The sequence below is a fragment of the Perca fluviatilis genome, chromosome 14, assembly GCF_010015445.1.
Source record: "Perca fluviatilis chromosome 14, GENO_Pfluv_1.0, whole genome shotgun sequence".
Lineage (NCBI taxonomy): Eukaryota > Metazoa > Chordata > Actinopteri > Perciformes > Percidae > Perca > Perca fluviatilis.
The window spans coordinates 35,912,969-35,939,783 of record NC_053125.1 but is presented as its reverse complement, the minus strand read 5'-3'; the positions used below and the strand labels follow the sequence as shown (position 1 = coordinate 35,939,783).

The following is a 26,815-nucleotide window of genomic DNA, read 5'->3' as shown; positions in this document are numbered from 1 at the left end:
CACCTTTTGCCCTCAACTTCTAACAGTTCATCTTTAAATACAGGACCGCTAGAACGAACAACTAATCCGGACATATACTTAGACTGCTTTTATCCTATAGACCTTCAACAATTAATGTTAAAGATATCCTCAGCTAAGCCATCTACCTGTCTCTTGGACCCCATCCCAACGAGGCTACTCAAAGAAGCGTTACCCGTGGTAAACACTTCACTACTAGATATGATCAATATGTCCTTATTAACAGGTTATGTACCGCAGTCATTTAAAATAGCTGTGATAAAACCTCTTCTGAAAAAACCGACCCTGGATCCTGAGGTCTTAGCAAACTATAGACCTATATCTAACCTTCCCTTTCTCTCCAAGATCCTTGAGAAGGTGGTTGCTAATCAGTTATGTGATTTTCTACATAGCAACAGTTTATTTGATGATTTTCAATCAGGATTTAGAAAGAATCATAGCACAGAGACGGCACTGGTGAAAATTACTAACGACCTTCTAACAGCTGCAGACAAAGGACTTGTCTCCATTCTTGTTTTACTAGATCTTAGTGCTGCATTTGACACTATTGATCATACAATCCTGTTACAGAGATTAGAACACTTAGTCGGAATTAAAGGAACTGCACTAAAATGGTTTAAGTCTTATTTCTCTGAGCGATCCCAATTTGTTAACATTAACGATAAACCCTCCAAGCACGCCAAAGTCAGCCATGGCGTTCCTCAAGGCTCAGTGCTTGGACCAATTCTATTTTCCTTATATATGCTTCCTCTAGGACATATTATTAGGAAACACTCAATTAATTATCACTGCTACGCAGACGATACCCAATTATATCTGTCAATTAAGCCAGATGAAAGTGGTCAGTTAGCAAGACTTCAAACGTGTGTTGAGGATATAAAATCCTGGATGACCCACAACTTCCTGATGTTAAACTCAGACAAAACGGAAGTTATTGTGATAGGACCAACGCACTGCCGAACTCGTTTTGCGAAAGATATAGCTACTCTGGATGGTATTGCCCTGGCCTCCAGCACTGCTGTCAGAAATTTGGGAGTTATTTTTGATCAGGATATATCCTCAACTGCCCATTTAAAACAAACCTCAAGAATAGCCTTTTTCCATCTTCGTAACATTGCCAAAATCAGGAATATCCTGTCTCAGAATGATGCTGAAAAACTAGTCCATGCATTCGTTACTTCTAGACTAGATTACTGCAATTCCTTATTATCAGGTTGCCCAAATAAGTCCCTTAAGGCTCTCCAGCTGATCCAGAATGCTGCAGCACGTGTTCTGACGAGACCAAGAGAAGAGATCATATTTCTCCTGTATTAGCTTCTCTGCATTGGCTTCCTGTGAAGTCTAGGATCGAATTTAAAATCCTCCTCCTGACTTACAAAGCTCTAAATGGTCAAGCACCATCATACCTAGAAGAGCTCTTAGTACCTTATTGTCCCACTAGGGCACTGCGCTCCCGAATGCGGGGCTACTATCGTGGTTCCTAGAGTCTCTGGAAGTAGACTGGGGCCAGGGCCTTCGGCTATCAGGCTCCGCTTCTGTGGAACCAGCTTCCAGTCTGGGTTCGAGGGGCAGACACCGTCGCCACATTCAAGAGTAAACTGAAAACCCTCCTCTTTGACAAAGCTTATAGTTAGGGAGTGAGGAGTTGCAGCGTCCACCTAACCCGGCCCACCTGCTTCTCCTCGTAGTTAGTTATGCTATTACAATTCTAGACTGCAGGGGATGCTGTTTCCTTCCTATGACACACTGAGCTGCTCTCTCTTCTCTACTTGTTACTTCTGTATGCATCCTGTCCCAGAATTGCTTGTTACTAATCTAGCTCTGGGGAGTTTACTCCCGGAGTCCTTATATTTCTTCTTCGCAGAGCTATGCTCTGTGATTCTCTCTCAAGTCGGCCGCATCCTGCTGCATCCTGCTGCATCCGCCGCATCCACCCATGCTCTGCAGCGCCACGCTACATCCCACAACGCCCTGCTGTGATGTTCCTATGCACAGAGTAGTCTGGATCCGGTATAGGGGACAGCACTACTCAGTATGACACGATGTGCCCTGCTATGACATGAACTTCCACGATAACCTTCGACGTCACTGTGACCTTTAATGTGACTATTACACCACTGTTCATCACACCCCCAACCGGCCCGTCAGACACCGCCTACCGAGAGTCTGGGTCTGCCGAGGTTTCTTCCTAAAAGGGAGTTTTTCCTTGCCACTGTCGCGATAGCCACTGCTAATGCTTGCTCTTGATGGGATTACTGTAATTGTTGGGGTTTTGGAAATTACAGAGTGTGTTCTAGACCTACTCTATCTGTAAAGTGTCTCGAGATAACTTTTGTTATGATTTGATACTATAAATAAAATTGAATTGAATTGAATTAGAAGCGAGCTTGTGATCGGGAGGTCGTCGGTTCAATCCAGACCGACAGGATAAAATCTGCGCTTGCGCTTGTCCCTCCCTCATTACCACCACTGAGGTGCCCTTGAGCAAGCCCCTTAACCCCAATAGGTTGTACTGGGCAGCTTCCAGGTATGAATGTGCAGTATCTGTGTGAATGTGATCAGGGCGTTCCTGCAAAAGAGAGGTTGCCTCTCAGTGAACCTCCCCTGAATAAATAAAGGTTAAATAAAAAATAAACAAGTTTCAACCTGAGACTGGTCTGTATACAGTAGGCCTATACAGTAGGCCTATATGTAAATATTAGTTATACTCAACCTATTTTCATTTATATATTTGATTATAATGTCACACAGCTCTGTTACACTTATGCTATTAGATCGTTGATCAGCTGTTTCTCCGTGGAGAGAGAGAGAGAGAGAGAGAGATGCGCAACAATCAGCTGTTTTTCCGAAGGGATAGTCAACACGTCAGCTCTTTTGATCAGATCAGGTCACCACTACATATTTTCTTGTTTTTGATTTTGGTAGCTGTTGCGTTTGGTGTAGTTCCATCGTCCATACCACTCTGTGATTAACTTTAGTCGGTCCTCTTCGTGGAATGGATGATTAAGTTAGACTCCATGTTTTCTGTTGAGATGCTGAAGCACTGACATCGTGCTATTACTGTGGTAAACTAATTTGATTTTGCAGTAGACATACTGTAGAGAGTTTTAGTTTTTATTACGTTTGAACTGATTCCAAACTTTGTACACTTTCTGTCGTTTTCTCCAGCCTGTCTCTTAGCCCCTCGCTATTTACGCTCTAACATGTGTCGCCAGCAGCAGACTGAGCAGCGTCTGTGCGACAGTAATATTGCTCCGTGCGGAAACACCGTGCGGAAACACCGTCCATCAGCGATACAACGTTGGTAACATTGATTTAACGAAGCGTCGAGGCAAGTCATTTTGCATCGAGGATTTTTTTTAATCGAATTATTCGAGTTATTCAAGGAATTGATATATATATATATATATATATATATATATATACATTAATTTGTATAAACTATATAAATAATGTAGGCCTATATAATTTATGTTCTACCTTCTACCTATCTAATGTACAGCATGGCATCTCATCAATTACAGTAGTAGTGTTACTGTAGAGAGTAAAACAATCTAACATATAGACCTCATGTAATGAGTTAGTTTACAATCTTACCTGTCTTTATATCTCTGGTCCCGCAGGGTGGGGGGTTCATCTTCCACAGTGTTGAAGCAGGGCTCTAGAGTGCGACCAATTTGGTCGCATATGCGACCAAAATTTGTAAGGGTGCGACTAAGATTTTTCCTAGGTCGCACCGGTGCAGCTAACGTCCTCGCATCCGCTGCCTCTTCACGAACGAAACGTTGTCGTTGTCTATAATTTACAAAGCCCCAACAATTACAGTAATTCCCCCAAGAGCAAGCATTAGCAGTGGCTATTGCGACAGTGGCGAGGAAAAACTCCCTTTTAGGAAGAAACCTCGGCAGACCCAGACTCTTGGTAGGCGGTGTCTGACGGGGCCGGTTGGGGGGGTGATGAACAGTGCCAATAATAGTTACATTAAAGATAATGGAACAGTGACTTTGAAGGTAGTCGTTGTAGTTCATGTCATAGCAGGGCACATCATGTCATACTGAGTAGTGCAGTCTCCTATACCGGATCCTGACTACTCTGTGCGTATGAACATCACAGCAGGACGTTGTGGGATGAAACGTGGCGCTGCAGAGCATGGGTGCATATGGCGGACGCAGCAGGACGCGGCTGGACATTGCAGGGAATCGCAGAGCATGGCTCTGTGAAGAAGAAACCTAAGGACTCCGGGGAGTAAACTCCCCAGAGCTAGATTAGTAACATTTATTAGTAACTTTGATGAGAGGCTGTACTGGCCTGCCTCCCTCTACTCTCACTATATTATTGATTATATGATAAACAAATCTGATGATGACGAAGAGAAGCAGGTGGGCTGGTTTAGGCGGACGCTGCTCCTCACTCCTTAACTATAAGCTTTATCAAAGAGGAGAGTTTTCAGTTTACTCTTAAATGTGGTGACGGTGTCTGCCCCCCTAACCCAGACTGGGAGCTGGTTCCACAGGAGCGGAGCCTGGTAGCTGAAGGCTCTGGCTCCCATTCTACCTTTAGAGACTCTAGGAACCACAAGCAACTCTGCATTCTGGGAGCGCAGTGCTCTAGTGGGACAATAAGGTACTAAGAGCTGTTCTAGATAGGATGGTGCTTGACCATTTAAGGCTTTGTAGGTCAGGAGAAGGACTTTAAAGTCAATCCTGAATGTTACAGGAAGCCAATGAAGAGAAGCTAATACAGGAGAATATGATCTCTTTTCTTAGTTCTCGTCAGAACACGTGCTGCAGCATTCTGGATCAGCTGGAGAGTCTTAAGGGACTTATGAACCTGAAAAAAGTGGCATTTATTTGTTAAATAAATCTCAGCGGCATGTAATATATATACTTATATATACTATAATATTATTACATACTGGGTTCAGGTTTTAATTACAAAACGCATCAGATTATTACACACACACACAGACACACACATACACACAGAGGTGCGGACGGAGCGAAGTTACTCTAGGATAAATAGCTTTGAAATAATTTTTACAACTGAAATTAATTGTTTTGTAAATATCACCAGTACATTCATACTGCCTCGTAGTGAACATGTTTCCGAGCCAAGCTGTTTCCTCCTGCCTCCTCCTCATGCCCTGATAGCTGTGTTGTTATATTCTGATCTTCTCTCCACATTGAAGGCTGACCAGCAGTAGCTTGATCTTCTGAACACCAACACGTTATCCTGGATCAGCTGGAAGGTTATCTCAGAACACTTGACTTCACACTTATTTGCAACGTTCATTGACACTTTTTTGGCGATTTTTTTTTTTTAAATGCTAATGTTGAAGCTGTTTTACTACAATGTACCCACAGTGTGAAGGTGACGGCCCAAAGGCGACCATTTAGTGTTTGCTGTGATGAATGATGACATAGACTGCTCTGCATAAACGTTAAGAGGTTTAAAGATGTTTCAGTTGGAAAACGTAGGCATGTTTGTTTGTTTGTTTGGTAAAAACTTTGCTCTCATCTTTTGAAACATATTACATGTTTTTTTACTTTTTTTGCCTGACAGGAAGTCGGTCTAATTTTCATTTTAGGAATACATGTTATAGGACGTTTATTAATCTGACATCTGTAGAATAACGTCTATGATTCATTTGTTTGAAATGTCTGGAAATGTGGAACAACTAAATGCAAAATAAATGAAATAAAACAAGGCCACATGCTGATTATTAGTGACTTGATTTGATGGATTTATTCTTCCTGTTGTGTCTGTGTTTAAACTCCTAATTAAAAGGTAAAGTTTCCATCCACTAAAAGTTCTGTTGTTGCTGCTGACACACTCAGATTATTATTCTAAGTGTCTGACAACATTACCTTTTTGTTTTGTTAAAAGGGAAAGTACCGAAAAAAGGTACCGTTGGGTACCGGAACCAGTAAACCAGTAAAAATGTTAAAGGTACCCAACCCTAGCCACATGTAATATAAGATGAAGTTAACTGTTGACACAATACGGTAAAGTGAGCTATTTAAATGAGCTGCATACATGGCTAAACATCATTAGCTCTTACCAGTGTATCACCCTGTGTAACATTACTTCGTCTGCAGCAATCCTGCCACAATCGCTCCCAAAACATCCCAGTTATAAAATGGTGTAACGTTAAACATATTCTTTGTAAATATTTACAATTATTCCCCAAAAGACAACACTACATTTTAGTAGTTATTTCAGTTTTAATGCAGGAGATACTTCACACTCTGAAGTAGGGCTGAAACGATTCCTCCAATAACTCGAATAATTCGATTACAAAAAATCCTCGATGCAAAATGACTTGTCTCGAAGCTTCGTTAAATCAATGTTACCAACGTTGTATCGCTGACGGACGGTGTTTCCGCACGGAGAATTATTACTGTCGCACAGACGCGGCTCAGTCTGCTGCTGGCGACACGTGCCAGAGCGTAAATAGTGAGAGGCTAACGGTACAGATCCACTTTTGCGACAAAAGTATCTCAACAGAAAACATGGAGTCTAACTTAATCATCCATTCCACGAAGAGGAGCCAACGATGAAACTACACCAAACACAACAACTACCAAAATAAAAGACAAGAAAATACGTAGTGGTGACCACGATCTGATCTAAAGAGCTGACGCGTTGACTATCCCTTCGGAAAAACAGCTGATTGTTGCGCATCTCTCTCTCTCTCTCTCTCTCCACGGAGAAACAGCTGATCAACGATCTAATAGCATAAGTGTAACAGAGCTGTGTGACATTATCATCAAATATATAAATGAAAATAGGTTGAGTATAACTAATATTTACATATAGGCCTACTGTATACAGATCAGTCTCAGGTTGAAACTTGTAGTTCTGAAAGTTAGTTGCACAACTTAATGTAATGTTTATGTATGTTTAATGTATGCCTTAGTTTAAGGTTGATATGATATCATTTGAAAAAATAATCTTTAAAAACAATGTAATATGGCACTTAAATGCACTTAATATGTTTAGTTTTTTAAGAGATGATATTGTAAGCAATGTAGGCAATACAAATGTTGCTTTCTTCCGAAAATTTTGCTTTTTTCCCTAGTTTTGGTTGTTTAAAAACGCAAAAAAGAATTATCTGATTAATCGATTAATCGATCGATAAAGTGCTAGATTAATCGATTACAAAAAGATAGCTGCAGCCCTACTCTGAAGTCCTATGGATTGGTCACCTCATCAGCCCTTGCATTTTCTCCATTCAAACAGAACATTTTAATATAGTAAAACATGGTCAACTATAATTCACTCCCACCTCCCATTAGTTCTTCTAACCCTTGTATCATTATCTCTAAATGTTTCCCCCTTGGGTCTACCAAAGGAGCCCTCAGCAGACGTCAAGCTGGCGACCGTAGCAGGGAAGAAGGGCAAGAAGGATGAGGACAAGCAGCCTGCAGGTCCTCCAACAGCAGCAGCAGAGGAGGAAGAGGAGGATTATGAGGTGGAGAAGATTTTGGACCACAGAGTGGTGAAGGGAAGAGTAGAGTTTCTGCTGAAATGGAAGGGGTTCTCACAGTAAGTATGAGTCTATAATATTAATACTTGGTGTTCTTGGTCCTGAGATACAAATTGCAAATAATCTACACCAGGGGTTTTCAGATTGGGTGAATATGAGCCTCCCCTTAGAGTAGGTAAGTCAACAAAATATGCTTAACGTGTGTAATCGGCGCCAAAGCTACCGCCGACGACACCCGCCGGCTGAAATCAGCGCGGTGTGTCTGGGCCTTAAGCTCACATTTGAAGGAGATGCACATCGTCTAGAACAAAATCAGCACAATGGATAGCTCTCTGATCAATGAACGACAACGCTGTTTGTTCACGATAACGTTTAACTGCATTGAAGGCATGATATCAGATCAAACAGATTCACATATTTTCATCACATTTTTAAAAGGTTTCAGCCACATAAAACTTCAGATTTAAACAACAAACAAAATGCACCATTCACATTATTTGCGCTACAAGAGTGGCATCAACTCTATGGCCCAACCAATGCATTCAAGACAACACAACTTTGAGGTTCAGTTTAATCAGTGGGAACGATGAGGCCGCGCTTTTGATCCGATGTTCGATGTGGGGCTGCACTGCAGAGAGAAATAAACACAAGTCGTCCTCCACCTGCAGACTTGATCTGTATTTGGTTTTAATCAGGGTCACTTCGGAAAACCCACACTCACACAAGTAGGTGGAGGTGCTGTCTTTTGCTAGCACCTCCTTGCAGACCACACACTGCAGCAGAGGTGCAGCCTCGGACCCCGACCAGGTGAAACCTAACTTTAAGTACTCAGGATCATATTTCCTACGTTTTTTGCTGGGTCCTGTCTCCTCCCTTAATGCTGACTTCAGTTGACTTGGGACAAGGAAATTATGCATTTTAAAGCTAATACACGCACGCACAATTACCGATATCAATAGAGCTGCATACAGAGTTATTTTTTCTTGCATGTCGCGCCTCCCCTTGGGCTCTTTGGCGCCCCAGAAGGGAGGTGTGCCTCACTTATTAAAAACCGCTAATCTACAACATAAATGTCGGCACTGTATCATGCCCTCAAAGTTGAAGGTTTGGTATTTTGACACTAAGTTGCAGACCTGCAAATAACCTTACAACATGGCAATAGAAAAAAAGGAATAATACGAATTAGCAAATATAGTGAGAATGTATTACCTAAAAATAAAGCCTGAGGAGATTTTCTTCTGTCTGCACTCACCTTTCCAGTGAGGATAACACATGGGAGCCGCAAGACAACCTGGACGGCCCCAACCATATCACTGAGTACATGCAGAAACACAAGGAGAAGGAGGAGAAAAAGAAGGAGGGCAAGAGGAAAGTTGTCAGTGAGGCCTCGGGAGACTCAGAGGAGCGAGGGAGCAAGAGGAAGGAGGAGGAGGTGAGTGAAGGAAAGAGATTACTCCAGACTGAAGAGTCCCAGAAATCTAATCTCAATATTAATGAATGCACACAGAGGGTTTCACAAATGTCTTTCAGGATTTATATATAAATGACTCTCCACATTGCAATATGCTCATGCATATACATACATGTAAAATAGTAGAGGTGCAATGGATCACCAAACTCACGTTTCGGTTTGGATCACGGTTTTGAGTCACAGATCGGATACATTTTTCGTATCAGTACAAAAAGGGGAGGAATTTAAATGATTTATTAAAAATGTAATAATAACATAATAATAATAACTTATTTCACCAGTAACTTGCTGTTAAACAACAAAAACACAACAGTATGTAGAGTTAAACTGGACGGGTCCGAACTTCCGGTTTGATGATGTAGGTGAGAGGCGTAGGGTGAAGGGGCTCCCGGTCAACTTTCTTAATAACTTTAATAATCAAAGTTTTACACGCATATTAAGCGTCGCACCGGTGTACATATAATTGTTGAACCCTCACGACGGCGAAATGGACAGCGATAATCTTAAATCACAGAGACACCCGCCTTCAACCAGACGAACAAACAGCGTAGCTAGCAAGCTAGCAACAATGGCGGCTGCGTCTACTGACACGGAAAAACCTGGCGCCAGCAAAGACGGAAATCCAGTCTCCATGTCTCAACTGATTACAGAACTATCTAAGCAACGGACCAACTTTAAGGATGATGTGGCCACACTAATCCAAGAGACTATTCAGCCTCTAAAAGCTTCAGTGGATGGGCTGCGCGACGAAGTTAGCGCTTTTCAGGGCCGACTCGCTGCAGCAGAAAACCTGACGGGTGATAACTTTCAACGGATTTGTGAAGCTGAAGCTGCCGTCAAATCCCTTCAGGCCCAGAACGCGACTCTGCTGGATCGCCTTGAAAATCTAGAAAATAGATCTCGCAGAGCTAACCTCCGCATTCTAAATTTGCCTGAAGGAAGTGAAGACGGCCATGACCCTGCTATCTTTATCTCGGGGCTGTTGAAAGATGTCATGGGGGATAACGTATTCCCGTCTCCCCCAGAGCTTACCTAGGCCCGCAGCAGAACGACCTCCACGGCCCTTCATCCTGTGTTTCCACCGGTACCGGGAGAAGGATGTCGCTTTGAGATGGTCCAGGCAGCACGAAGTAAAATATAAGGGGACTACTTTGAGACTGTATCCTGACCTCAGCACCACTCTCGCTAAGAAGAGATCGGCATTCAACGGCGTTAAACGGGTTCTTTACCAGAGAGGAGTGCAGTTCCGTCTGCTCTTTCCAGCCCGACTCAGAGTCACTTTTGATGGAGAAAGCCACCTTTTTGACACACCAGAAGAGGCCCAAGTGTTCTATGATTGCCGTGTTGCAGTGTAATCACTTACCGGCTGGGCCACTGCGTCTGGAGTAATGACTGTGAACCTTATTTTGTGGCAACTGTGCACTCTGTGTTCAGAGACTGTCTGCTGACTTTTAATAATGGGAAAAGAAAAACACATCAGAACAACTCAGCCTTATAATGTTCCCGTCAACGTGGACTGCTTTTGGTTTCTACAGGCTCTTGGGATTCAGTGGGTAAGATAGAAGCTCAGCTCCAAGAATCCATATGTAAATGGCTTACTTTATTTCTCAATATCTACCCACACATTTACGAGTAATGTTGGATTATTTATGGTCTTGTTTAAACTACCATATTTTATTTAACTGTCTTGTTTTATTTTATCACTGTTCTAAGGCCCACATAGTACTAATTTTAGGACCAAATGTTAAGATTCTCTGTCTTTAATTTAATTTAACTTGAACTTGAATCTGGGCCTTTGATCACATTAAAGGAATATTTCACCGCTGGAAAGCTGAATATATCTTTAAATTGGGTCACTTATGTGGTAGAAATGTGAAAAAAAAATTGAAATTGGTGCCTTCTAGGCCGAGAAAAGCCAGAAAATGTGTTTTGGTCTTATATGGATGAAAAACACCAAATCCCAGAATGCACCTGCTTCGTTGCTTTGAGTCCACTCCCAAGCCACGCCTACCGCTTGACAGACCGACAGAGGCATTCAACTCAACTCAAGCGTGTTTTATTGTCATTTCAACCATATACACGAAACAACGTTTCATCGCTGACTCAAGTGGTGTTACACATTTAACATATATAAAAACGAATTATATAAAAACGCAACCGAAACAGGCTACATTTAGTACACACACTTTATAGGCTCCGTAAAGTTCAGCTAACGTATACTAGCATTAGCGCTTGGTGGGGCTGTAAACACCGGAGCATAAACACAGCCGTGAATTAGTGTGTAATGTAGAATGGTCGGCATTTAACAGTCACAAACTCCACCAGCAGTTAGCAGTTAAATGGATACAAATCACCACATTTCTGTGCCACTTTCGGTGTTAACACAGCCCACCTCTTTTACCTGGCGACAGAGCATCTCTAGCTCGGAGGGCTAGCAGGCCTGGTAGCTGGACAGTCCGGTACACTATTCAGGGCAGGTTTCCACAACAACAAAAACACGGCAGTCTCTGAACTCACGTTGGGAGTGTCGTTGAAGTTGGATGTAGTCCAGTTTGTGGTCTAAATGAGCGGACACTTGCAAGCAGGATCCGTAAAGTTCAGCTAACGCATACTAGCATTGATGTAGCTAAACACAGAGTATAAACACAGCCGTGAATTAGCGTGGAATGTCGAATGGTCGGCATTTAACAGTCACAAGGTCCACCAGCAGTTAGCAGTAGCGAGTTGGATTTTATTTCTACACCAGTCCGTTTAACACAGCCCACCTCCACGGGCCGGCGAGAGCAGCCTGGTAGCTGGATAGTCCCGGTTCCGGTACACTGTTGTTCAGGCATGTTTCCACAACAACAAAAACACAGCAGTCACTTAACTCACGTTGGGAGTTTCGTTGAAGGAGGATGTAGTCCAGCTTGTTGTTTAATGAGCAGACACTTGCAAGCAGGATGGCTGGGACAGGTGGACAGCTAGCGTTAGCTTTCCACCTAGCCGATGAGGATGTCCCCTAGCCGGCTAGCGGCATTGAGCGACACCGCTGGTCTCCGTGCAGGCGAAGCTCACGTAGTGTGCCGAGTATTGCGTCTGTAATAACGTTTCCTCCATATTCTCCGATCTGTACCGATGTATCCCGGTGGTACACACGTCCGGTAGTTTGAATGCAGATAAGTGTGGAGTGTGGTCTAGACCTACTCTATCTGTAAAGTGTCTCGAGATAACTTATGTTATGATTTGATACTATAAATAAAATTGAATTGAATTGATTTGAATTGAAACGGGCCAAAATTTTGGCACACCTTAAAAAATTTAAAACGGAAATAGCATTTCTACAAGAAACGCATTTGGTAACATTAGACCATATGAAACTTAAAAAACCATGGGTAGGACAACTTTATCATTCACAATTCAATACCAAGGCAAGAGGAACGGCGATATTAATACATAAAAATGTACAGTTTTCTCTTAATGAGTCAATATCAGACCCACAGGGTCGATTTGTCATAGCGACTGGCTCCCTCTTTAATGTTCCAGTTTCACTTGCTTGTACATATGCTCCTAATTGGGATGATGCCAGTTTTGTATCCAGGTTGATCTCTGCTTTACCCAACATGAACTCTCACCGTTTGATCTTTGGCGGTGACATAAACTGTGTTATGGATCCGACCTTGGACCGATCTAACCCCAAGTCTATGTCTCCATCCAAGATGGCTCATGCCCTGTCTACATTTATGAGTGAGGCAGGCTGTATTAACCCTTGGCGTTTTCTTTTTCCACGCAAAAGAGTTCTCTTTTTTAATGCGACATCAATCATATTCAAGGATTGATTATTTTTTATAGATAAAACCTTGCTCCCCTTCGTTAAGAAAAGTGAATATTCGGCCATTGTGGAGTCGGACCACTCGCCAGTATTGCTGGATTTATGTTTTCCCCTCAATCAAGCTCAGCGCCCCAATTGGAGATTGGACTCAACTTTGCTGGCAGATAAAAACTTTTATGAAATAATCTCGACCGCTATTGATAATTTCTTACAGGCAAATAAATCAGACTCTGTCTCACCGTCTATCTTGTGGGAGACACTGAAAGTGGTAATTAGGGGCGAAATAATATCTTACACAGCAACACGCAAAAAAGCCAGGAAATGGAAGCAGGAACAACTCTTAAACTTAATGCTTGACTTAGACCGTAGATATTCCACATCACCCTCCCATGAACTGTATAAGGAAAGACTAGACTTACAAATGCAATATAACCTAATATCAACACAGGAAACGGAATAATATCTGCTCAGGTCTCGAGGTTTTGTATACGAGCATGGTGAAAAGTCAGGCCGTCTTCTGGCCCACCAACTGAAATCTAGATCGGCAGCTCAGCTCATTCCACAGATCCAGAAGCCTTCTGGTGAGCTAACTGTTGACCCTGTTGAAATAAGTGATATTTTTAAGACATTTTATTCAAACTTATACACATCTGAATTTCCAGAGGATGACTCGGACATGCTAAATTTTTTGGATAACTTAGATGCCCCTTCTATAAACCCTGATAAGAGGACAGATTTGGATAAGCCCATTACACTTAATGAAGTTATCAGCTCTATCTCAGCAATGCAAAGTGGCAAGGGCTCCGGTCCAGACGGCTACCCAGTCGAATTTTACAAAAAATGTTCATCCAAATTAGCCCCTCTGTTACTTGAAATGTTCAATCACTCACTGGATCGGGGGAACCTTGCCACAAACCCTCACAGAAGCTAATATTACACTCCTATTAAAGCCTGGCAAAAACGCAGTTGATTGTGGCTCCTATAGGCCCATATCACTTCTGAACGGAGATGTTAAGGTACTAGCTAAGCTTCTTGCTATTAGGCTGGATACTGTTATGATGGACATAATATCGTCGGATCAGACAGGCTTTATTAGGGGGCACCACTCTTTTTCTAATATACGCAAGCTCCTCAGTGTTCGTTCACTCTGCCGCATCATGGGAGATACCCGAGGTGGTGGTCTCCCTGGATGCGGAAAAAGCGTTTGATCGGGTTGAGTGGCCATATTTATTTGCGGTATTGGGAAGATTTGGATTTGGGCCAAAACTTATATCTTGGATACGACTGTTATATGCATCACCTAAGGCAGGCGTAATTACTAATAAATTGTGTTCTAAGTCCTTCTCACTGTCTAGGGGTACCAGGCAAGGCTGTCGCCTTAGTCCACTTCTCTTTGTTTTAGCTATCGAACCTCTCTCAATTATGCTGAAAACCTCACATCGCTTCAAGGGAATCTACAGAAAACAGTTAGAACATAGAGTGTCCTTATATGCGGACAACTTGTTGCTTTACATCTCAGACCCAGTGTCATCTGCCTCTGACATCGTGAATATGCTACACAGATTTGGCAGGTTTTCAGGATATAAGTTAAATTTTTTAAAGAGCGAATGTTTTCCAATCAACAACTTAGCCCTCCAAATTGCAGAAACAGACTTGCCCTTCCCCCTCTCTAGATCAGGATTTAAATATTTGGGAATTAATGTCACCCGTTCGTTCCCTGGTCTGTATGACAAAAATTTCACTCCCCTGATAAATAATCTTAAATGCGACCTTCAGAAGTGGAGTGTTCTGAACCTATCCTTAGCAGGCAAAATAGCGTGTATTAAAATGAACATATTGCCGAGGTTTTTATCTCTTTCAAAGTATTCCAGTCTTCCTCCCAAAGTCATTCTTCCGACTGGTTGATAAACTGCTGTCTTCATTTTTGTGGGGTAACAAACATCCTAGAATTCGTAAGGTATTCCTTCAGAGGCATAAAACAGAGGGAGGTATGGCCTTGCCCAATCTGATGTATTATTACTGGGCAGCAAACCTACAAAAAATTGTTTATTGGATTCAGAGTCCGGATGTTGATTGGTGCCAACCAGAAAGTGATGCGTGTATTTCCTCATCACTCCCCGCATTAGTTACCTCGAAGCTCCCCCTCTCTCCTAAAAAATACTCTTCATGTCCCATTGTAATCTCCACCTTAAAAATTTGGTCGCAATTTAGACAAAATTTCAATCTGACGGACTTCTCTCTTTATAGTCCCATCTGCAATAATCATGTCTTTCTCCCAGCCAAATTAGATCCTGCCTTTGTCCAGTGGCAGAGGGCAGGATTAAGTAAATTCAGTGATCTTTACATAGATGGAACATTCGCTACTTTTGATGCTCTTTCCTCCAAATTTAACTTACAGCGCTCTAACTTGTTCCGTTACCTTCAGATTCGCCGGTTTGTCCATACTACTAGCCCATGCTTTCCTAATCTACCTCCAAAAACAGGAATAGATATCATTCTGCAAACTCCCATGCGTCATAGGGGTCTCATCTCAAATATCTATAATAGTATAACATCACTCAATACAGTATTGCTTGACAAGATTAGAGCAGATTGGGTGGAAGAACTCGGAATAAATATTTCAGATGCAACCTGGGATGGTGCATTATATAGAGTAAATGGGTCCACCTCATGTGCCCGCCTTGGCTTGATTCAGTTCAAAGTTCTCCATCGAATCCATTATAGTAGAGTCAGACTCTCTAAGATGTATTCTAATGTAAGTGAAACTTGTGACCGTTGTCAGGTCGCTAAAGCTGACCTGGCTCATATGTTCTGGTCCTGTGATAAACTATATTATTTTTGGACTACGATATTTCTAACTTTATTTGAAGCTTTTAGCAGAGATATTCAACCCTCTGCTGAGATGGCTATATTTGGAGTTCCAGGGGAGGGTATATCGTTGCAAAATAAAATAAAAAATGTGCTTGCTTTTTCAACTCTCCTGGCCCGGAGAAGAATCCTGTTGGAGTGGAAATCATCACATCCACCCAAAGCCTCCTCCTGGATGAAAGACCTGATCCTATTCCTTAAGCTATAAAAGATAAAGTATTGCATTAGAGGGTCGACCCAAACGTTCCATGATACATGGGCCCCTCTATTATCTTATTTTGAGAAACTTGAAGTTCTCCCACAGAACTGAAAATCAGGCAGGAATAAACCCTGTTGTGTTTGTGCGTGTGCCTCCTTGGAGACTCAGGGACCTCAGAAAACTTGTGTAGTGATAGTCACAGAAGGCATATAGCCCACTTGTACTGTCTTGAATATCCACTTTCTCTCATATTTATTATTTTGTTGTGTATGTATGTATGTTTTTTTATTTTTTTTAGTATTATTTATATATATATATATATATATATATATATATATTTATATTTATATTTTTTACTCTATTTTTTTTTTTTTTGCACCGCATCATGTGGGATGCAAAGTGGTGCAAAGTATGTATGTTGAATATCTGTGTCCAATACTCATTTTCTCAAATAAAAACATGTTTAAAAAAAAAAACTGGACGGGTCCAATGACCTCTGAATAGTTCAACTTGTTGTTGAATGTGAGCAGCAGCCAACGGGGGCGTTCTTTATGTCGGCAGGATCATTTAAAAGACAACCGCGACTACATTGTGCATCTGCCCTATTTCTGATACCATGGCGGAAGAAATTAAGCCATGGCGGGCCGCCACAATGAAATCAACATAGAGGAAACACTGCTCTGAAGTCTTGCATTTTCTCCATTCAAATAGAACATTTTAATATAGTAAAACATGGTCAACTATAATTCACTCCCACCTCCCATTAGTCCTTCTAACCATTGTGTCATTATCTCTGCATGTTTCCCCCTTGGGTCTACCAAAGGAGCCCTCAGCAGATGTCAAGCTGGCCACCGTAGCAGGAAAGAAGGCCGAGGAGGAGGAGGAGGAGCAGCCTGCAGATCCTTCTGCAGCAGCAGACAAGAAGGAGGAGGAGGAGGAGGAGGAGGAAGAGGAGGAATATGTGGTGGAGAAGGTTTTTGACCGCAGAGTGGTGAAGGGAAGAGTAGAGTTTCTGCTGAAATGGAAGGGGTTCTCAGAGTAAGTATGAGTCTATAATATTAATACATGATGTTCTTGGTCCTGAGATATATATATATATATATATATATATATATATATATATATATATATATATATATATATACAGTGGTGCTCATAAGTTTATGAAACCAAGCTAAAAAATAAAATCTTTTGGAAATTGATCTTAATGCCTTAATTAAAAAAATTAGGAGTAATCCAACCTTTAAGGATACCAATTTTCTTTGTGAATGAATAATGTATCATAAATAAATAAATAAATGTTCTTCCTTAAAATACAGGGGGCATAAGTATACACACCCCTATGTTAAATTCCCATAGAGGCACGCATGGTTTTATTTCAGTTAGCCTAATAGCTGGTTTGATTTGCATTGAGAGATGATCTTCTGGAAAATACCCCATGCAAATTTCTATGTATGGTGAAGGGTATGTGATGATGTGGGGGTATGGTGAAGGGTATGTGATGATGTGGGGGTGTGGTGAAGGGTATGTGATGATGTGGGGGGGGGGGCTATTTTAATTCCAAAGGCCAAGGGAACTTTATCAGGATGCATAGTATCCTGGATCCATGAAATAACTGGCCTTTTAAAATAGAAATCTGCCTGCCTCTATGGGAATTTAACATAGGGGTGTACTTACTTATGCCCCCTGTATTTTAAGGAAGAACATTTATTTATTTATGATACATTATTCACTCGCAAATAAAATTGGATTTCTTCTAATTTGTTTAATTGAGGCATTAAGATCAATTTTCAGACCTGCAAATAACCTTACAAAATGGCAATAGAAAAAAAGGACTAATACGAATTAGCAATTAGAGTGAGAATGTATTGCCTAAAAACAAAGCCTGAGGAGATTTTCTTCTGTCTGCACTCACCTTTCCAGTGAGGATAACACATGGGAGCCGGAAGACAACCTGGACTGCCCCGACCTTATCGCTGAGTACATGCAGAACCACAAGGAGAAGGAGGAGAAGAAGGAGGGCAAGAGGAAAGTTGTCAGTGAGGCCTCAGGAGACTCAGAGGAGCGAGGGAGCAAGAGGAAGAAGGAGGAGGTGAGTGAAGGAAAGAGGTTACTCCAGACTGAAGAGTCCCAGAAATCTAATCTCAATATTAATGAATGCACACAGAGGGTTTCACAAATGTCTTTTAGGATTTATATATAAATGACTCTCCACATTGCAATATGCTCATGCATATACATACATGTAAAATAGTAGGGGTGCAATGGATCACCAAACTCACGGTTCGGTTTGGATAACGATTTTGAGTCACAGATCGGATACATTTTTCGGATCAGCACAAAAAAGGGAGGAATTTAAATGATTTATTAAAAATGTAATAATAACATAACAATACTAACTTATTTCACCAGTACATTGCTGTTAAACAACAAAAACAGATGAGAAAAGGGTATTTTACAATAACTTTGAATGCACCACGAGGTTTACCCGTTTCAAGTTAACCCAACATTTAGGATATATTGTGCAGCCCTAGCTACTGTGCTACTGCTAATGTGTGTAAATGATTAGTAGCCTAACTCCTTGAATGGTATGATTATAACGCATTCAGGCGGTCCGCCATCGTCTGCCACGCTTTTTCTCGCCGTTTCATTACAGCAGCCGTGTTTCTTCTTTACTAATAATTTGTTTCACTTCATCAAACTTCCATAAGTAGCTGCTGCTCACTCTGTGTAAAGTATGCACAACACGTATTCTCCATTTTATTGTTTTTTAATTTAATTTAATGTATTTTGTTTATTTGTTATCGACCTTGCGGTCGCTCCTCCTCGGTCTAGCTCGATGCCAGGATGCTCTGATCAGACTAGGTCAAGCCTCGCTTTATCAGTTATCCTGGATTTATATGTAAATTCTACTTTTGTGCAATACCCCTCTGGTTGGAAAAAAACTAAATACCTCGTTAACGGCCATTTGGTAACTTGTCAACAAACCAGTTCTGTAAGCCTGGGGGTGGGGGTTACCTGACACTATTTAACATGCTACTAACATGAGACTTGGGCTACATTTACGTTACTACATTTAGTTTTTAAAATGAATATCTTTTGCTACGTTTACACCTCATGTCCACACTACCGAGCCCGGTGGCTTCCATAGTAACGTGTCTCCAAACAGAACAACTTTACCTTCATTTTGACATCAATTAATGTATGTATTTGGGGCGACCTCTAGCTCACCCAGTAAGAGCGTTCGTTAGCTGAGTCCTGCAGCGGGTTTGAATCCGACCTGCTGCCCTTTGCTGCGTATCATCCCCCATCTCTCTCTTCCTTTCATGTCTATCCACTGTCACTATAATAAAGGCAAAAGACCCCCTCCAAAAAAATAAGTACATTTGCTTCCTTAATACCATGTCTGCAACCAGCACATATTTTCATAAATGTATTGTATGAAGAGTGAAAATTGGGAGTGAGAGAGCAAGTTCAGGGTTTAAAGAAAGTAGTTCACTAACTCTCTCACTCTCTGTTTGTCTGTTGCTATAGAAACGGAGAGGAGGAGAGGGACCCAAACGTCACCACTGTCAACACTGTAACAAATCCTTCACAAAATCTGGATATTTAAAGATTCATCACAGAGTTCACACTGGAGAGAAGCCTTACAGCTGTGATCAATGTGGGGCAGCTTTCACACAACAGAGTAGCCTAAAAAACCATCAACGCATTCACACTGGAGAGAAGCTGTACAGCTGTGATCAATGTGGGGCAGCTTTCACACAACAGGGTAACCTAAAAAACCATCAACGCATTCACACTGGAGAGAAGCCGTACAGCTGTGATCAATGTGGGGCAGCTTTCACACAACAGGGTAACCTAAAAAACCATCAACGCATTCACACTGGAGAGAAGCCGTACAGCTTTGATCAATATGGGGCAGCTTTCACACAACAGGGTAACCTAAAAAACCATCAACGCATTCACACTGGAGAGAAGCCGTACAGCTGTGATCAATGTGGGGCAGCTTTCAAACTGCAGTGTAACCTAAAAAACCATCAACGCATTCACACTGGAGAGAAGCCATACAGCTGTGATCAATGTGGGTCAGCTTTCACACTACAGGGTAACCTAAAAAACCATCAACGCATTCACACTGGAGAGAAGCCGTACAGCTGTGATCAATGTGAGAAAACGTTCACCACTCCAGGAGAAGTTGAAATCCACCGACGTGTTCACACTGGAGAGAAGCCGTATTGCTGTGAACAATGTTGGAAAACTTTTTCTCGGAGTAGTCACCTTAAAACCCACCAGCGCATTCACACTGGAGAGAAGCCTTACTGGTGTGAACAATGTGGGAAAACTTTTTCTTGGTGTAATAGCCTTAAATATCACCAGCGCATTCACACTGCCTCGTAGTGAACATGTTTCCGAGCCAAGCTGTTTCCTCCTGTCTCCTCCTCATGCCCTGATAGCTGAGTTGTTATATTCTGATCTTCTCTCCACATTGAAGGCTGACCAGCAGTAACTTGATCTTCTCAACAGCATGGATGTTATCCTGGATCAGCTGGACACTCGAACACTCGACTTAAAACTTATTTGCAACGTTCATTGACACTTTTTTGGCGATTTTTTTTTTTATTTATTCTAATGTTGAAGCTGTTTTACCACAATGTTCCCACAGTGTGAAGGGGAAGGCCCAGAGGCGACCATTTAGTGTTTGCTCTGCGTAAACGTTAAGAGGTTTAAAATGTTTCAGTTGGAAAACGTAGGCATGTTTGTTTGGTAAAAACTTTGCTCTCATCTTTTGAAACATATTACATGTTTTTAAAAAATTTTTTGCCTGACAGGAAGTCGGTCTAATTTTCATTTTAGGATTACATGTTACAGGACATTTATTAATCTGACATCTGTAGAATAACGTCAATGATTCATTTGTTTTAAATGTCTGGAAATGTGGATCAACTAAATGCAAAATAAATGAAATAAAACAAGGCCACATGCTGATTATTTGTGACTTGATTTGATGGATTTATTCTTCCTGCTGTGTCTGTGTTTAAACTCCTAATTTAAAGTTAAAGTTTACATCCATTAAAAGTTCTGTTGTTGTTCTAAGTGTCTGACATCATTACCTCCAGAGATAGAGCTTTTAGTTAAAGAGTAAGATCCTTTTAGTTTAACATGAAACAGCCCCGAAATCACCATCACCAAACCCACCAACTTTTTGTAAAAAGACCTCATGTAAAAAAAAAAAACTTTTTGGGGGGGGAGGAGGAAAACAACCCACAAAAAAAAAAAAAAAAAAAAAAAAGGTTTATGGAAAAAAAAAAGAGAGCAAAAAAAAAAAAAAAAAAAAAAAAAAAAAAAAAATTAAATAGAGCCAGCATATCTCCACCAGACTCCATGTAAATAATCAGGACTTTTAGCGTGTATAGAGCCAGCATATCTCCACCAGACTCCATGTAAATAATCAGGACTTTTAGTGTGTATAGAGCCAGCATATCTCCACCAGACTCCATGTAAATAATCAGGACTTTTAGTGTGTATAGAGCCAGCATATCTCCACATGTAAATGGATAAAATAAGGGTTTATAAGTGTGTTTAATCATAACATTTCTGTTTTAATTAAATGGTGAAGAAATAAAGTAAAATGTTGAAAATTAATCTATATTTTTTAATTTCTTCTTATACTTCTACACAGGGGCGGATCTACAGGGGGGAAGGGGGGGCAGCTGACCCCCCACTGTAGGGCCTTGCCCCCCCAGCTGCCCACCTAACTTTGGTGTTCAAAAAACTTTGCTTGTAAAAACAAACTGCCACTATGTGCACAGGCTTCTTAAAACATTGAAACACAGGCTTCTTAAAACATTGAAACACAGGCTTCTTAAAACATTGAAACAAACAATTAATTAATTCATAATAAATAATAATTGTAGACGTAATCTTAGCCCCCTGCCCCTCAAATACTTAGCTACGTCCCTGCGGTGGGGGGGCCCTGCATCCCGGCAAAGACTGGAGCGACCGAGCTGCCCCCGAGCCTCTGAAAGTGAAGTCAGTTTCCCCAGGTGAAGTTAAAACACACGTTTCATGTAAAGTTAAATTTGTAATAAATGTAATGTCTGCTAAAGGCGAGTCAGTATCAACAACAGCGCGTCCATTACGTTAGCCAAAAGTCAAATTGCTCCCTCATGATTTGTAAGCGCATTCTGCTGTTTGATTAGTTTGATTTCAATAAAGACAAGAAGAGCATAATACAAAATATTACAAACTGGCATGTTTCGGTGGCGTTACGTTAACACACTACACAGTGCTTGCTGAGACCGATCATTTATGATTAGTTAAGGAGTAGGCTACTATAAAATCCACTTCCTCTCACATATCACGGCAATACTTTACTGTCAAAGTGGGAAAACCACAAATACAACGGGATTAAGAAGGCTAGTCTAAACACAACTGATGTGTGCATGTAATAAATCTCGTCTTTTTTAGGCTACTTATTAGCTACAGGGCCATACAGTGTAATGTAATACAAGAATAACAAGAGCTTTTCACATCTTGACTTTTGCAGGCCAGAGTAGCTGGAGATATTAGCTGAAACCTAAAAGTGGGGATATTGCCAGCCAAGAAAATCCTGACTAGTGCACAGGAGGAAGAGGAGGAGGGAAATGAAGAAGGAGAAGACAGTAAACTGGAGAGACTAGGCAGGTCAGAGCAGGAGAAGACCACAGAAGGAGATGCAGAAATGAGTGAAAGAGAAGAGGGAAAGGAAGAATTGACAGTGAGGGATGAAGAGGAGGCTGCAGGTTCAGAGAGAGGGACAGAGGCAGAGAGTGATCAGGAGGATGAAGATGACAGAGAGGAAGAGGAGGCTGCAGTAACCCCTGGACCATATGGTTGCTTTATATTCTCCTTACATATAAATTTCAGTACAGTAACATAACATGTCGTGACATGACGTGTTTTCAGTTTTTGGCTATTTCCATTCTGTTGTATATGTTATAGGGTTAGATATGTAAATATTTACATATACAACAACAGTTCATTCTTCTCAAGACACTTTACAGATAGAGTATGTCTAGACCACACTCTTTAACTTACAAAGACCCAACAATTCTCCAAAGAGCAAGCATTTGGTGCAACAGTGGCGAGGAAAAACTTCCTTTTGGGCAGAAACATCAGACAGATCCAGGGTCTTGGTGGTCGCTGGTTAGATACACATGGATACGTACAGATATAGAGAATTATGATTCATAATAATGTTAATTATAGTAACAAAAAAGATAATGGAACTATGACTAGAAATAATAGTTGTAGCAGTTTAGGGCATAGCAGGGCGTCGCGGGGCGTAGTAGGGCATAGCAGTTTACGTATGGGGGTTCCCATGTACCGTCTTCCCCTGCCACCCTACCAAGATCTCTCACTACCCCTTTGCCCCCCCATGTAACATTTTCTAGATCCGCCACTGCTACCTTACACATAGTAGGACATGGTAATGGGTTATACATAGAATGACAAGACAAAGATGATGTGGAACATGTACTTTTTGTATGTGAGAAATATAATGATAGTAGAATAAACTGTCAGGAAATGGAAGGAGAGAACTCAATACATTATATACTTGAAGAAAAGGGAATGACCAGGGAGAGACTTGAAGCTTTATTTATTTTTCTTCATAATACTGGTATAATGAAAAGAATATAAGTTTTTTTTTTTTTTTTTTTTGGATGTTATTTTATTTATTTGTGGTTTGTTTGTTTGTTTGTTTTGAATTAATACAAGCCTAGACTCTATGAAGTTCATGGGTTTTTTCCGGGTCGGAAGGCTGACGTGGCGAAGGAGCTGGGAAGTTGGTGGTTGGAGTAGTGTCCAGTTAGTTGATTGTAATATACATTTACGGTGTTTGGGTGGTTGGATATTGGTTTAGGACTGAGTATTGTTGAGAACAGTTAGTAGGAAGATCGGCCAACGGCCTGTATAGGTCCGGTATCGGTCTTTCTGCTTTGTTCTTTGCAAACTCTGTCAAGATGGCAGGGACGGAGATTGACGGAGGCGAAAGTAGTATGTTGTTGAGTGAGGAGGAAGAGAGAAGGGAGGGTGATTGGAATGAGGTAATAAATAGAACAAGGAGGGAGAGTGGTAGGAAAAGGAAAAAAGCGCAGACTGCCGCTAGTGGGTCGGATAATGATGGGAGAAATGGTGAGAGAGGTCAGAACAATGGAGTGATTAATATGGTGGTGAGATTTGAGGAAGAAGGGGGAGTGAAGAAGTTTGATCCGCTAAAGTTGACTCAAATCATTCAAAGGCAAGTTGGTGAGGTGAGGTATGCGAGGGTTTTGGGGGATGGGAATTTGCTAATAGTCTGTAATACAGAAGAGGAGGTGGAAAAGGTGAAAAAATTGACTAGCGTTGGGAAAGTTAAGATATCCCGGGTTGTACAGGTTGGGGAAAAGAGGTTCAGTGGTTGTAAGGGGGTGGTTTTTGGGATTTCCCTAAATGTCAGTATGAAGGTATTGATGGAGAACTTGAAGGTGAGGACTAATTCTGTAAAGAATGTGAGGAGACTGACCGCTGGAGTGGAAAAAAGGGAGACTGAAGGTATCGTGATAGAGTTTGAGGGAGAGTTGCTACCTAAGGAGGTATATCTTGGCTTTCTGAAATATAATATAAGAGAGTTTGTGCCAAAGCCTATGAGGTGTTTCAATTGTCAGGAGTTTGGGCATGTGGCCAGAATGTGTAAGAGAAAGAGGAGATGTGCCAGGTGTGGTGGGGATCATGAGTATGGAAAGTGTGGAGAGGGTGTGAAACCAAGGTGTTGTAATTGTGGAGGCAGTCACAGCGTTGCTTATTGGGGTTGTGAGGTGTTGAAAAGGGAGGTGGAGGTGCAACAGATAAGGGTAAGGGGAAAAGTTTCATATGCTGAGGCAGTCAAGATGGCAGGCCAGAAGAGACAGGTGGAAGGGGAAGGTGGCAGAGAAATAGAAGTAGTAAAACAACAGCAGGAGAAGCAGAAAGTTTGGAGAGAGAAGAAGAACTTGGTAATGTTTATAGCGGGAGTTATTAATGCGACCTGTGAGATTAAATCTAAAACTGAACGGATTCAGATTATTGTGAAAGCAGCAGAACATCATTTGGGTATGAGAGGGTTAAATGGGAAGTTGAAGGTGAATGATGAGCTTAGAGTGCAATCTGGCCAAGAGGTACCGTGTTTGAGTTGATATGCATAGTGTTGTTAATTTTACAATGGAATGCAAGGAGTTTATTATCAAATGGGCAAGATTTTAAGCAGTTTATTGTAAGTAGGAGAGATAAACCAGACATTGTATGTGTTCAAGAGTCCTGGTTACTTCCTAGTTTAGATTTTATTTTATATGGGTATTTGGCGGTGAGAAGAGATAGAAGAGACGGGAGAGGTGGAGGATGTGTCACTTTTATAAAACAAGGTCTTCCTTATAGAGTACTGGGTGTAGGGAATGAACAAGAATATGTGGTAGTGAAGGTGTGGGCTGTGGAAACGGAGTTGGTAATTGTAAATTATTATAATCCCTGCAAGAGATTAGAGTTATGCTTACTTGAGGAGGTAGAAGGGCAGGATAGTAGGAACATATGTGGTGCGGTGATTTTAATGGGCACAACATGTTGTGGGGGTGTGATAGTACAGATAGAAATGGGCTGGTGCTTGAGGAGCTGTTAGATGAGAGGAACCTGGTTTGTTTAAATGATGGTAGTAAAACGAGAATTGATATTACGGTGGGTAAAGAATCTGTGCTTGATCTCACATTTGTATCTAATAATATAGCACCAATATGTGATTGGTCTGTGTGTCAGGAAGGGACTATAGGAAGCGATCATTATCCAATCTGGTGTAAGATAAATGTTAATACCTCGTTGGTTAGCGAAGGATCGGGGGGGAAATGGATCCTTGAAAAGGCAAATTGGGGTAAATTTTTGCAGGTTAGTGATAAATGTCTAAATCAGGCCAATGCAGAAATGTCTATAGCGTCACTTGACAGTTACATAAAGCAAGGCATAATCTTGGCAGCATTGGAATCCATTCCTAAAAGTAAAGGTAGTAAGAAGAGGAAAGTAGTGCCCTGGTGGGATGATGAGTGTAAGGAAGCTGTGAGGAATAGAAACAGGGCTTTCAGAATAGTGAAACAAAGTCATAATTTTCAGCATATGATACAATACAAGCAAGCTCAGGCTGTGGTGCGGAGGACAGTGAGACAAGCAAAAAGGTCACATTGGAGGAATTATTGTGATACGATTGGTAGCACAACGCAAGTGGGTGAGGTGTGGAGTATGATAAAAAAGATGGGAGGTGATAGAAGGGAGTGGAGTTACCCAGTTCTGACTGAAGGGGATGTGACAGCAGTAACTAATAGGGAAAAGGCAGAGTTGATGGCAGTTACGTTTGTTAAAGTGCATCGTTTCGGTAATTTGTCTGTAAGCGGAGGAAAGAGGAGAGGAAAAACGCAGCCGGACAACATGGAGGCTCTATGCAGGAAAGTTAAGTGTGATGGGGATGGTCTGAGTGTCCCTTTTAGTATGGGAGAGTTGAGGAAAGCATTGGATAAGTCGGGTATGACTGCCCCTGGTAAAGATGAGGTTTGTTATAGTATGATAAAGCATTTAAATTCTGATGGCCTAGAGAAATTATTGTTGTTATATAACAAAGTTTGGGAGGAGGGTAACATACCAGAGAGTTGGAAAGAGGCGTTGATTGTAGCAATATCGGAAACCAGGTAAAAATTCAAGCAGGCCTGGGAATTATAGGCCAATCGCATTGACTTCATATTTTGTAAATTAATGGAGCTTATGATAAATGAGAGATTAGTTCATTTTATTGAAAGTAGAGGCATGATGGCAGCTTATCAAAGTGGCTTTCGGAAGGGTAGGAATACTATGGATCCAGTGGTGTGTTTAGAGGATGAAATAAGGAAAGCCCAAGTAAATAAAGAGACAGTGGTTTGCGAGTTT

The 26,815-nt window shown here is 41.4% G+C and overlaps 1 protein-coding gene and 1 pseudogene across 1 annotated transcript in view; one reads left to right on the top strand and one right to left on the bottom strand.

Moving 5' to 3' along the window:
* LOC120572762 (zinc finger protein 2-like) overlaps positions 1–20,833 on the top strand; it is a 109,183-nt gene extending 88,350 nt beyond the window's left edge. Inside the window, exons 4-8 of the mRNA XM_039822184.1 lie at positions 7,373–7,566; positions 8,768–8,939; positions 16,680–16,894; positions 17,780–17,948; positions 19,391–20,833. Of these exons, the coding sequence (XP_039678118.1) occupies positions 7,373–7,566; positions 8,768–8,939; positions 16,680–16,894; positions 17,780–17,948; positions 19,391–20,257 (1,617 nt within the window). The 3' untranslated portion in view covers positions 20,258–20,833. The remainder of the gene's footprint in view (positions 1–7,372; positions 7,567–8,767; positions 8,940–16,679; positions 16,895–17,779; positions 17,949–19,390) is intronic.
* Positions 1–26,815, bottom strand: part of LOC120572754 — a 572,223-nt pseudogene that overhangs the window by 173,032 nt on the left and 372,376 nt on the right.